The sequence below is a fragment of the Hypomesus transpacificus genome, chromosome 13 (assembly GCF_021917145.1).
Source record: "Hypomesus transpacificus isolate Combined female chromosome 13, fHypTra1, whole genome shotgun sequence".
In the NCBI taxonomy this organism is placed as follows: Eukaryota; Metazoa; Chordata; class Actinopteri; order Osmeriformes; family Osmeridae; genus Hypomesus; species Hypomesus transpacificus.
The window spans coordinates 8,640,855-8,653,527 of NC_061072.1; the positions used below are offsets into that span (position 1 = coordinate 8,640,855).

At 50.7% G+C, this 12,673-nt stretch overlaps 1 protein-coding gene across 8 annotated transcripts in view; it reads left to right on the forward strand.

Moving 5' to 3' along the window:
* Positions 1 to 12,673, forward strand: part of si:ch73-103b11.2 — a 48,061-nt gene that overhangs the window by 33,210 nt on the left and 2,178 nt on the right. For 3 of the 8 annotated variants that reach the window (XM_047032812.1, XM_047032818.1, XM_047032815.1), the window contains 15 exons: positions 274 to 330; positions 438 to 506; positions 603 to 692; positions 2,310 to 2,419; positions 2,570 to 2,608; positions 3,804 to 4,590; positions 4,726 to 4,842; positions 5,747 to 9,604; positions 10,288 to 10,435; positions 10,883 to 10,988; positions 11,108 to 11,267; positions 11,422 to 11,529; positions 11,635 to 11,721; positions 11,823 to 11,985; positions 12,098 to 12,180. In XM_047032812.1, the coding sequence (XP_046888768.1) occupies positions 274 to 330; positions 438 to 506; positions 603 to 692; positions 2,310 to 2,419; positions 2,570 to 2,608; positions 3,804 to 4,590; positions 4,726 to 4,842; positions 5,747 to 9,604; positions 10,288 to 10,435; positions 10,883 to 10,988; positions 11,108 to 11,267; positions 11,422 to 11,529; positions 11,635 to 11,721; positions 11,823 to 11,985; positions 12,098 to 12,180 (5,982 nt within the window). Of the gene's footprint in view, positions 1 to 273; positions 331 to 437; positions 507 to 602; positions 693 to 2,309; positions 2,420 to 2,569; positions 2,609 to 3,803; positions 4,591 to 4,725; positions 4,843 to 5,746; positions 9,605 to 10,287; positions 10,436 to 10,882; positions 10,989 to 11,107; positions 11,268 to 11,421; positions 11,530 to 11,634; positions 11,722 to 11,822; positions 11,986 to 12,097; positions 12,244 to 12,369; positions 12,420 to 12,673 lie in introns of those variants that run through there. The other 5 variants (XM_047032813.1, XM_047032819.1, XM_047032814.1 and 2 more) reach the window with 4 other exon arrangements.

Consider the following 12,673-nt stretch of genomic DNA (forward strand, 5'->3'; position numbering starts at 1 on the left):
ATAACATCACGTGCCAAATACTCCAATTCCATATACAAAAATGAAAACATGTATTTCTATTTTTGTATATGGAATTGGAGTATTTGGCAGTCAGCTGTAAAGTGATTTAGTAGTGTTGAACTGTTGAGTGCATTAAGAGTCCATCCCAGCTAGCTAGTCAGCCAGTATATGAACCTAAAGTTTGTGCAGTGAGCCAACCATCATGAAGCTGCTGCAAGTTGTTGTTCTTCTTCACCATTGATCTTGACTTTCTGTGGTGACTTTCCCTTACAGCCTGATCTGCTGAACTTCAAGAAAGGATGGATGACCAAGCTATATGAAGATGGCATGGTAATATCTTTCACAAAGACTTTTGTGTCACATCAGTGACCCCATACCAAGCTATCCTGGTGGGTGAGACTGACTCAAACTGACTTGATTATCATCTTCTCCTCCAGTGGAAGAAACACTGGTTTGTTCTGACTGACCAGAGCCTGAGATACTACAGAGATTCTGTAGCCGAGGAGGTATGACCAAAACATTCAAAAGTCACAGTTTCCTAAATGTAACTAATCCACCAGATGTCACAGTTCGTTTTTTGACTTCCTTTTGACCTCTCCCAGGCTGCTGACCTGGACGGCGAGATCGACCTGTCCACCTGCTACGACGTCACCGAGTTTCCTGTCCAGAGAAACTACGGCTTCCAGATCCTTGTGAGTGTCGAGCAGTGCATGCTCACGACTTTCACATTTAGTCATTTAGCAGTCATTTAACATTCCCCCGAGGCAAGTAGCGTGAAGTGCCTTGCCCAAGGACACATTGTCATATTGGAATCGAACCGGCAACCTTCTGATAACTAGCCCGATTCCCTAACCGTTCAGCCATCCGACCCCCATCTGACTCTCTGCTGCGGTTGAGATTGCTGGGTAACAAAAGAGAGAAAAAAGCAGCTGTTCTGCGGTGCTGCGTTCTATAAACAGCCGTAAAGCACCGTGTTTCACCGGCGTAGATATCACCGTCACAGTCTGGTAGTTCCTCTGTCCTCAAACAATTTTTTGTCCCATCGTGAGGGATGTCACTTGACCTGTCATCGCCCATGATGGAGTGACATCATGCGCTCTATATCGGCCATAGTCTCCCACCCCACCCTTCCATTCTCCCCACCCTTATGCCCTCAATCCTTCATGCCGCCTCAAACATGCTGACCTAACCTCCCTCACTCGGACCGCTTGACGTGCTGTCTGCACCAGTGTTTTGGAAAAACACTTTTTTTGGGGGGGGGGGGGGGTGGGGGGGGGATGGGTGGGACAGAGCTTTGAGGCTTTTGATGTAATCCTTAATGGCGCTGAGTCTAGACTGCTAGATGACCTTGCGTTGATGCCTTGAGGTGAGGATGCTTGTCTCCAACGCTGCAATCCCCTCACTATGGGTACGACAAGCCATCCACTGACGGGGGGGCCAAATAGGAACTTGATCCATGCCATGGAACTCCCACAGCCATGGAACTCCCACAGCCATGGAACTCCCACAGCCATGGAACTCCCACAGCCATGGAACTCCCACAGCCATGGAACTCCCACAGCCATGGAACTCCCACAGCCATGGAACTCCCACAGCCATGAATACCGCCGCCCCCCCATGTAAATCAAGCGCTCATGTCAATGGGAGATTTATGAGGGTACTTTGAGAAGCACCAATTTGATCCCGACTTGTTGACTCAGTGCTGTTACCTGGAGAAGCTGGCCTGTAAGGTTGGGCTTACATTGGCTCCGAGAATTGGCACTTCTCCCCTCCGACTTCCCTGATGGGTTTACTGGTTGGCAATAGAGGAGTGGAGAGGGCATGGTTCCCTCCAGCTGAGAACGACATGGCTTTAGTGATCTGAAATGAATAATAACGGCAGTATTTATAACTATTCTCCTCGCTGTGGGCTGACCGGATGGAGCCCAAGAACAGGGCAGATGGGAGAACCAACACCTCAGAATGTTGTGTCTGTCAGGTGATGGTTGGGGGGGGGGGGGGTGGGGTGGTTTTGGAGGGGTGTTATAGTACATCTAAACACATGATGATTGTGCTCAGCCAGTTGGATTGATTATACTGGGAATGTTACTGAGAGAGTCTTGGAGATGAGGGAAGTGTGGTTTGGCAGGCCGAGGGTAGGCTGGCAACTCCTTTCAGGGATCCTTGTAGATGTCCATTTCAAATACAAACACGCACACATTGTGATTGTGGTTGGTCGTTCATGTTGTTTACATTGCATTGTTAATGAATGTTGCGTCCCTGTTGGGGGCTGGTCATACTAACTCTCTGCCCCTTTCCTTCTTTTCCAGAGCAAGGAGGGGGCATGCACCCTATCGGCCATGACCTCCGGAATCCGCCGGAACTGGATTCAGGCCATCATGAAGAATGTGCGGCCCACCATCGCCCCTGACGTCACCCGGTGAGTAAGGAACCGCTCACTGCTGCTCCCCTGTCAGCGACAACAATTTCAGAACTTAAAAAAAATAAATCTGGCTAACCTCTTTCCCTCCTCCTCACTCTCTCTCCTCTCTCCCTCCCACCCTCTCTGGTATTTCCATCCTGCTTCTAGGAAAAACATCTCTCTGAAACTATCCGTTCTGAAACCCAGGTTGGACAGCTTGTGTGTTGCCCCCCCCCCCTCTCTGTGTGATGTAATGGTCCAGTAATGCCTGACCTGCGTGCTTGTCGTCCCACCCTGTGTCATGTGATTGTTGAGTAATGTCTCTCAGTTGTGTTGCGGAGGCTGCAGCCTCCACACCCCAACAGACCCGCCAGTTAAGCCGGTACCATGCAGTTGAACAGAGCCATAAGTAGCATGAGCAGGGTTCTATATGTACTGTAGCGACAGACATATTCATAACTTTGTTTGTTTTTGGATGCCTTACCCCCCCTCCCTCCCTCCCTCCCGCCCACACTAGTGTTTCCTCTTCATGGGACATGTCAGGTGCCTCGCCGCCCAGCAGATACAGTTTTAGCGCAGTCGTCTGCCTCTGAGGCGGCCTACTCCTGAGGGAATGCGGGATATTTTCGGCGTTCCTGCTTAGACACCTCGCGGACACCTCTTCCTTATTCTGGGGGGCTGTGTCCCTCCGACTGCCCCCCCCCCCCCCCCCCCCGTCCTCCCATTCCACAAGACGATGGAAATAGACCATTTCGTCAGCTCACTTTATTTAGGTGTGTCCCGCTCGCCAACAGTGGAGGTGGATGCCGAGCAGCTTGGGGATTACTGCGGACATATTCCTCACGTCTACTGTACAAACCTGAGGAAGCCACTGTCCCCTTCCCAGGGAGATGGATGGTGGCAGCAGTGCGCCGTGTCTCAGATGACAGGCCTCCAGGGGAAAGGCCGAAGCCGACAGGAAACGAGACGTGTTGTGTTTGCAGTTCGTCTACAGTGTTTTTAAAGCTGATGTTCTGGCTGTTTTGGTTGAGCTTTTGTGAACTCCTCAAGATGAGCGGTGCCACAAATGCGTGTCCATGTGTTGTCGCCTGTCAAGCTTTCATGTTGTGCAGTAGTGTGAATTTTGATGCAGAGTGCATGGAATTATTGTCTCTGTGACACCACAGCGACAATGTCCCTAGGAACACTGATTCGAGACCAAACTTATGTAAGAGTCCATAGCGGCAGATCTGTTAAAATGTATCCAGTGCTTTTTGGTCGGAATTCATCATGCCCACCCAGTCTTATTGGCATACAAGGCCCATAAAAAAATGCTCTAATGAGAATGTGGTGTAACTGAGTCGTATGTGCTTGTATGCTTTGGTTAGATAACTGAGGTCCTCCCTCTTGTCATCCCTCTCAGCTCCCTACCAGAAGAGAAGGCCAAAGCGCGGGTGGTGTTGGAGCCTTGTCTCCAGCCCTCCCTGGGCCCCAGCCCCAGCTCCGAGGCTGCCCGGGTGGAGGTGCACACCCAGAGGCTTGCGGATGGCGTCCCCGCGTCGGAGCCACGCAAGAGTCGGATCCGAGAGCGACGGCGGGAAGGACGCTCCAAAACGTACGACTGGTCCGAGTTCCGACCGGGACAGACGGGGGGCGAGACGAAGATGGAGCGGGCGGACACGGCCCACCTCGGCCCCGCCTCTTCCTCCTCCTCCAATTCCTCCTCTTCCTCCTCCACCTCTTCACTAGCTTCCTCCCCAGTCTCCACCACCTCCTCCGCCCCGACGTCCTCCTCCGTCTCCGCCCCTCCTCCGCCCTCCCAGGTTTCTTCGTCCACGCCGGCCGAGGGGGTGGACCTGGAGCGGGTGCGCCGGCGCGACGAGAGGAGGCGCTGTCTCCAGCACTCCCCCAACACGGTCACCGTAACCATGACCACCACGCTCAACGCCGCCGTGGGCTTGGAGCCGAAGACGCCCGAGGACCAGGGCAAGATGGAGGTGGACCGACCGGCCGCCCTGCAGCCAGACCCCAGCGGGGAAAGGGCGGGCCGGCCCCCTGACGTTCAGGTGGAGATCGAGCAGCGATGGCACCAGGTGGAAACAACGCCGCTTCGGGAGGAGAAGCAGGTGCCCATCGCCACCACGGCGGGCAGCTCCCCCGACTCTCCCGGACTGCCCCCGCAAGACCTAACCGCTATGCTTGACAAAGAGGTTGGCCTCCATTCACTTGTCTTCGCTGGTTAAAAACTTTGATACAAATCAATTGCGTCTGAAGTGTATGTAACAATATTCGTATGCATCTCTGGTCATGCTTGTGTGTTGGTGTGCGTGTGTGTATTTGTGCAGCTGGACCAAACACAGAAGGAGTTGGCCAAGCTGCAGGAGCAGAACAGTGTTCTCCAGGAGCAGTTACAGGACTCCAGGGGGAGAGAGCTGAACGCCAGGGATGGCTATGTGCTGCAGGTACCACCATCCAGCCATGAAGGCTGCTGCATTATCTTGAATGTAGATCAATTACAATTGTGTGTTTACTGTTATCAAAGATTGAAAGGATAAAGGTTCGTAGCACTTGAAATGTTAAACCTTAAAGGCAGTCTGCTGGTGTATGGTAGATGAGATTGTGTGTGTGTGACTGCTACAACCTGTGTGAAATTCTACTAACAGGTGTTGGGTCTTTGTCTTTGAAATGATTATGCATGGTTGTGTGATTCTCAGCATGAATATTTTCTGTTTTTACGGAGTTTCACATCTCCTGAAAAATGATTAGGTTTGGATTGATATGAAGGTAAGACACTAGAGGCCTTGCGCTGTGCTTTTCACTTTCGATGTCCCTTTCATCCTGTAATTTTGAAGCCTGGTTTGTGCATGACGTTGGGCAGTTAGGAGCATGGTTTCAGAGATTTTCTAATTTATCTTTGACTCACATTGAAATGGGTTTGTATATATCCAGTCGTGTTCTCAGGAACGCTGACTTGGCACATTGGTCAGTTTTCACATCACAATACAAATCTTTTTTCACTTGGTATTTATTTTGATTTTGTTGTGGGCACTGAGGCACCTGAGGTCATTCACTGCCAGCTTCACCATTAGTTCACCACACATTCACTCAGTTGCATTTTTTTTTATTCTTCATTATTTCACTTACCTTCCCAGTCACCCCTTGAAAAAGCACAGTGGAAAGCTAGGAAAAAAAGCTAAAGAAAATTGAAAAGACTTTAAACAATGTCAAGTCTACTTTGAGATGGGAATGAAGTTCCCGGGTTTTCCCCCCCACTAGCCTCAGAGATGTGGTTCTCCGTATCTTTTGGGGTAAGTGAAAGACTGTCACTAATCAAATTGTCTCATCGATCTTTTCAACTTCTCAAAGAGTGCCACAACACCCTCCTCCTCTCCACAACGGGCACCATGGCAACACTTGCACAAGCTCAATCAAGACTTGCAGATTGAGCTGGAAGCCCAGAAGCGCAAGCAGAACCTGGTGCAGCAGCAGGCTCAAACTCTGAGGAGAAGCTACACTGAAGCCCAGGATGCCATTGGACACCACGAGGGCGACATCCAGACCCTTCAGGCTAAGCTTAGCTCCGCCATGGCTGAGATCCTGTCCAGCGAGCAGGCCGTGGCTCGCATGCGCAACGAGCTCAAGCTGGAGCAGGAACGCTCCCGGGAGCAGGAGGAGGACTGGGGGCGCAGCGAGGCCACCCTCCGGGCCCAGCTGAGGGACAGTGAAGACAGGCTCCGCGAGGTGGAGGCCAGCCTCCTGGAGAGAAGCCAGGCTCTCCGGCACCTGGAGCGCCAGCAGGCCCTGCAGCGGGACCACCTGAAGGAGGTGCAGAGGCTCCAGGAGAGGCTGCAGGAGGTGACGGCGCGCCTCAGCGCGACAGAGGAGGGCCAAGCGCTGAAGGAGGACCGCCTGCGCAAGGAACAGCGTTCCCTCCAGGAGCACCACGAAAGAGAGAGGCAGGTCCTCGTGCGGAGGCTGGCCGAGGTCGAGACCGGGAGGCAGGGATTGGAGGAGAAGCTGCTGGAGGCCGAGCAGCAGGTGGGAGCCTTGCTGAGGGGAAGACGCGCCTCCGGAGGGGTAGAGGGGCGGCAGGAGGTGCTGCGGCTGAAGGAGGAACTGGCCCAGAGGACAGACATGGCGGAGACTCTGAGGGAGAGTGTCCGCAGGTTGGAGGAAGAGAAGGACCAGCTCACCTGCCGCTGCCAGGAGCTGCTCAACCAGATCTCCGAGGCCGACCGCGAGGTGACCAAGCTCCAGAGCCGGCTGGAGACTGAGGAGTCGGACTACTACACGCTGGAGCACTCCTACGAGAGGGTGTCCGAGGAGTTCCAGAAGATCAGCCGCGTTCTGAGAGAGAACGAGGAGGAGATCCGGCAGACAAAGGAAATGTACGAAAGGCTGGTGGAGCGCAAAGAGGAGGACCTGAAGGAAGCCCTCGTGAAGATGGCCGCCTTGGGCAGCAGCTTGGAGGAGACGGAACAGAAGCTGTACGCCAGGGAGAAGCTCCTCTCTCAGGTGGGTCAAGGCTGTCGAACTGAGCCCTGCAGTGCTGAAAAAGACCTGCAGGCCAAGCTTGTGGTGGCGGAGGATCGCATCGCAGAGCTGGAGCAGCACCTCAGCGCCCTGCAGCTGGGCTACGCTAACCTTCGGATAGAACGGCAAAGGGACGAGGTGGTTGCCTATGCTCGGGAAACGACCAAGGAGAGCAACGCCACCTCTGCCTCCTCTTCGCTAACAAACACCGAGTCCCTCCAAACCTTCGGGACCGGGTCCGACCTGAAGACCTTTTCGGACTGCGAGGAGTCTCAAGCCAAGCGGCCGAGGATACGATTCTCCAGTATTTCGTGCCAAAAATACATTGCCTCCGAGGGTCTGGACATGAATCAGCCAGACAACCCCACCTCTGAAATCTGCCAAGATGCCAGCCATGAGATCGACGCAGGTTTCCCTCCTTCCGAGGAGACCGCCAATTCCAGTGTTACATTCCAGTTTTGTAGTGACCCAGAGAAGTTCATCTCAATCATACACGCCCTAGAGAGCAAGCTGCTGGCTACTGAGGCCAAGTTGAGGGACCTCACCCAGAAGCTTGAGCGACAGCAGGCCTCTCCACCAGCTGAGCTGCCAGAGGAACAAGACATGGGAGCAGAGCTCCAGGACATCAACACGAGGTTCCAGCATGACGAGGCATCACATGGTTCCTCTTCCATTTCTGCGTCAGGGTCTCAGATATGCGTTGCTAACAGTGAGTACGTCAAGGCCCTAGCCTGTGTGGAAACAAGCCGGGAGAAAGTCAATGTCATTCTCAGTCTTCATAGCCAAGGAAGGACAGACTCACAGCTCAATGCCCTGTTGGACATAGAGAATGAGTTGGTCAATGCAACGTTTTATATTAGACAGGGGGAAAAGACATTGGAAGCACGTTCATCGGAGATCCCACACATTCAAACCCAAGAGACCCTTCAGTGTAGCAGCAAAGACTTGGATGAGGAAACCATGCATCTCTTTGCCAAAACTCTGTCTTTTGAGGCGATGGTTTTGAACAAGATGGCTTTAATGATAGGGAATCCAAAGTCGGACCTCTTGCAAGGTCTCAACGAGATATGTCAGGAGACTGAGAACATCAGAAGAAGCGATGGGGATTGCTTGGCAATTGTGTATGCAGATGTCTTGACCAGGAAGTTGATGTTGGAGAGTGCCTTCTGGACAGAGGTGGATCAAATGGAACCTCACTGTCAGCGGATTCCAGGTGATGGCACAGATGTGGTCAGGACAACGGAGGAAAGCAGTTCTGTTGACGTAAACGATACTGTCATCTTTAACACCTGCTTGAAAGCTGAACTAGTGTACTCTGTTCAGAACCTGAAGCACTTTTATGAGGATAAGTTCAAAATGCTCAAAAGGGAATTAGCCCAGGCTCACAATAACCTGCAGCAAAGGGAACTTACACTAAAAGAGATAATCAAAGCTTCTAATAATCCTGATTTGGAAAATGTAATTCATGAAGTTAGCTGTGGGTGGAACGTTGGTCAAGAGCAGGTTTTATCTGATAGTAGTCCTTCTGAACTTGCTCCCTACATGAAGCAGATTGAAATGGAAGAGGCCAAAGACATGGCGGAGGATCTTGTAGATAGGCATTTAGCTGGAGAGGCGCCATCTTGTAGTGTCGACTCTATCGAGTCTCTGCAAGTCGGCCAAGAGAACCTCGTTGCAGAACTAAGGAGACAGGCAGCCATCCTCCACAGATTTTCTGAACTGATGGAGAGTGGAGGCCACAATTCTGGCATAGCCAATGTTATTCGAAAGCACACAGGGCACCGAACTACTCCCAACTTGGCCAGTAGCTCCCTGTGCATGCGTGATGCCCTCATCCAGGCCCAGGTTGCCTATGTGGCCTGCAGACTTCAAGCTGACCACCAGCGGGACTTGGTCCGTTGTCGACAAGCAGACCAAAACATGGACGCCCTGGTCCAAGAGCACGCCCGCAGCGTGAATGCCATCCGTGAGGGCTACGAGGCGTCCCTGCAGGAGCAGCACCAAGGCTTCACCCGCACCGTGTCCACGCTCCAGGAGGAGAACCAGAGCCTGCGGGGAGAGGTCACCCAACGCATGGACCAGCTCTCCCAGCAGCGGGAGCAACTTGGCCTCCTGGAGGAACGCTTCCAGAGGGAGACGGAGGAGCTGAGGCAGAGGCACCGTCTGGAGCTCAGCCAGGCAGGGCAAGGCCTGGCTTCCACCCAGCTGGCCCTGATGGAGACAACCGCTGACAGCCAGCGGAAGCTGGAGGTCCTGCTTGTTGACATGGACACCATGGAAGAGCGGCACGAGGGGCACGTGAGGAGACTGGAGGAGCAGTACCAGGGCAAGATCAGAGAGCTGCAGCAGGTACACGACGAAGAGATCCAGAAACTCCATGCCTACTACATGGAGACGATCCGTTGCATGCAAGAACGAGAAGGTGGTTCGACTCAGAACCGAGAAGGCGCTCGGACTGGAAGCGCTGCCCCGCCCGCTGAGCAAACGTGGCCAATGGAGGAAGAGGAGGAGGGTAAAGGGGAGGGGGGTCAGACCAGGAAGGAGCTGGACCCCATGATGGTCCTGAAGGACAGAATCCAGGAGCTGGAGACCCAGATGAATACCATGAGGGACGAGCTAGAGCACAAACACCTGGAAGGAGACGTGGCCAGCCTGAGGGAAAAATACCAGAGAGACTTTGAGAGTCTTAAGGTTTTTGAAAATTATTTCTTATTAGTGTAAATTTGTAGTCATGTGGTATCGAGTTTAGTAGTAGAGCGATTGTGACTATTTAGTTGCTGTGGTCATTGAATCAAATCTAATTCTATCAACTACATCTTTCCAATTAATTGCCTGAAGAATAAGAAAAAACGATTTCATGTAGGTCCAGTGATGACCAAAATCAGCAAAAAAGTCAGCAAAATCTGATAAAAAGTCAGCAAAATCAGATAAAAAGTCAGCAAAATCAGATAAAATGACCATTTCAACTTTGTAATCACTTTTTATTTATGCTAGTGAACTACATCAATCACACCTGTGCACTGTGCCAGACATTTGTAATACGTACATACACAATGTTTAAATGCTCAGCAGAACTCAACACTAGTACAGAATATATACTCCCCCAAAATATACATTCAGTAGTGGCCTTTTTAGAGACTCTTCTCTATGCTGATAACACTAACTAACCAAGCATGGCTTTTTATCACTGTGCTTGCATGGCTTACTGCTTCAGATTTCTGAAATCCATAGTGCACCTTATGCATAGTAGAATTCACAGCACAATAATGGCACTGAAGCTTTCACCGTTAAATGATTATACCGTGAAACTGTACAGTAGAGACCTGCTTTCTATTCTTGGTCCGAAGACGACGTGTTAACCCTTTCCACCCCAGGCCACGTGTGAGCGAGGCTTTGCTGCCATGGAAGAGACCCACCATAAAGTCATCGAGGACCTTCAGCGGCAGCACCAGAGGGAGGTGTCCAAGCTCCTGGAGGACAAAGAGAGGCTGCTGGCTGAGGAAACTGCTGCCACTATTGCTGGTAAACAGATATTTACATTTAGTCATTTAGCAGACGCTCTTATCCAGAGCGACTTGCAGTGAGTAGTTTGACATTCCCCCGAGGCAAGTAGGGTGAAGTGCCTTGCCCAAGGACACAATGTCATTCTGCTCGACCGGGAATCAAACCGGCAACCTTCTGATTAATAGCCTGATTCCCTAACCGCTCAGCTCTGACTCCCTAACCGTCGTCCCTAGGGAGTCATGGCTGAGCGGTATATCATCTGTAATTTCACTAAGAGTTGTGATTCTTCTGGCTGTTTCTGTTGTCGTTTCAAACACTGTAAATATCATACATGTTTAGAATTTGAGGATTAAATATTTTTTTTTATATTATATTACAACCATAATTATTAATTCAAATGTTTATACAGTATATCCACTAGGTAGCATTTGCTGGTGTGGCTCTAACTGCAGATGTTTCCCCTAGCTATTGAAGCTATGAAGAATGCACATAAAGAGGACATGGAGAAGAACCAGAGGTCCCAGCTGTGTGGACTGAACTCTGACATTGACGAGCTACGCTTACAATACGAGTACGTCCTCATTCCAACTGAGAAATATCCCGTCCTCGTTCAAGGTGGATGTGTTATTCAAATATCTGTAGAACTCGTCTTAATTGGGCTTAATTCTCCTTCTCCTTCTTCCACCCCAGGGAGGAGTTGCAGTCCATCCACAGGGAGCTGGAGGTGCTGTCGGAGCAGTACTCCCAGAAGTGCCTGGAGAACGCCCACCTGGCCCAGGCGCTGGAGGCAGAGAGGCAGGCCCTCCGCCAGTGTCAGAGAGAGAACCAGGAGCTCAACGGACACAACCAGGTGGCTACACGCACACAATCTCTTTCTTTCTCTCTCTCTCTCTCTCTCTCTCTCTCTCTCTCTCTCTCTGTCTCTCTTTCTCTCTGTCTCTCTCTCTTTCACTCTCTCTCTCCCTTTCACCCCAGCTGAACTTTGAACCCTGTGTTCTCCACAGGAGCTGAACAACCGTCTGACAGTAGAGATCACACGCATGCGCTCTTGCTTCACTGGGGAAATGGCCCTTTCGCCCCTCAGCAAGGGAAAGGACCTCTATGAGTTGGAGGTACACAGTAACACTCATGCATACACTACACACACACACACACACACACACACACACACACTGATCACACTGCTTGTTCATAACTACAATCCATTTTATTTTCAGGTGTTGCTACGAATCAAGGAGTCGGAAATCCAGTATCTTAAACAGGAAATTCATTCGCTAAAAGATGAACTTCAGTCTGCTTTACGAGTATGGAAAAGGACTTTGAAAATATACATTGTACTTAAACAACACTACTGTATTTACCATATTCTTCAACTTGACTCACAATCAGCTTTATCCTTGACCAGGACAAGAAATATGCCACAGACAAGTACAAGGACATCTACACTGAGCTAAGCATTGTGAAGGCCAAGGCTGACTGTGACATCACCAAGCTGAAGGAGAAACTATTGGCTGCCACAGAAGCCCTAGGGGATCAGAATGTTGATGGAGGTGTTGCCCCTGGATACGGTTGGTTGAATTCTCTGAAAATATTTTGTACATCTTGTCATGTTTTTGGAGACATAATCCTGCTAAATTCATGCATATCCATTAATTGATGCATTATTGTTTGTCCATGCAGATATCATGAAATCAAAAAGTAATCCAGATTTTCTGAAGGAGAGATCAACTCTCTCACGGCAGATCCGAGGAGTAAGGTCAAAGGTGAGAGACTGTTGCTGAGGAAAACACCAGATGTCCATTCAGTGTTCATATCAATGTTCAATTGTAAGTCTCGCTCATTACGACCTATCGAGTGTGTGTGTGCGTGCGTGCATAAATTGTATGTGTGTGTGTAAGTGAATCACAAAATGTTTGTACAGTAAGTGTGCCCTTTGTCTCTTGCCCTGTCAGTCTGTGACTGAGCAGATGTCGTGGGATAGCTGACAGCCCTTCCCTGTGATGTAGGTATATCGTGACTTAGTGAGCATGTCTAAAGCCTCCCTGCATGACCCCCCACCTGTAGCCCTCATCTCCTTTATTTCACCACAAGGCAGCTTATCTCATGAGGGCTACCTTTACAGTGGAAGTGTGTGTGTGTGTGTGTGTTGAAGTTCTCTGAATGTGAACGTTTTCTATGTTTGGAGGAGTAAATGTTCCGTTCTGCTTCAGATGAAAAACAAGGAGTCCTTATTCAGTTTAATTTCACCAGTTAGCT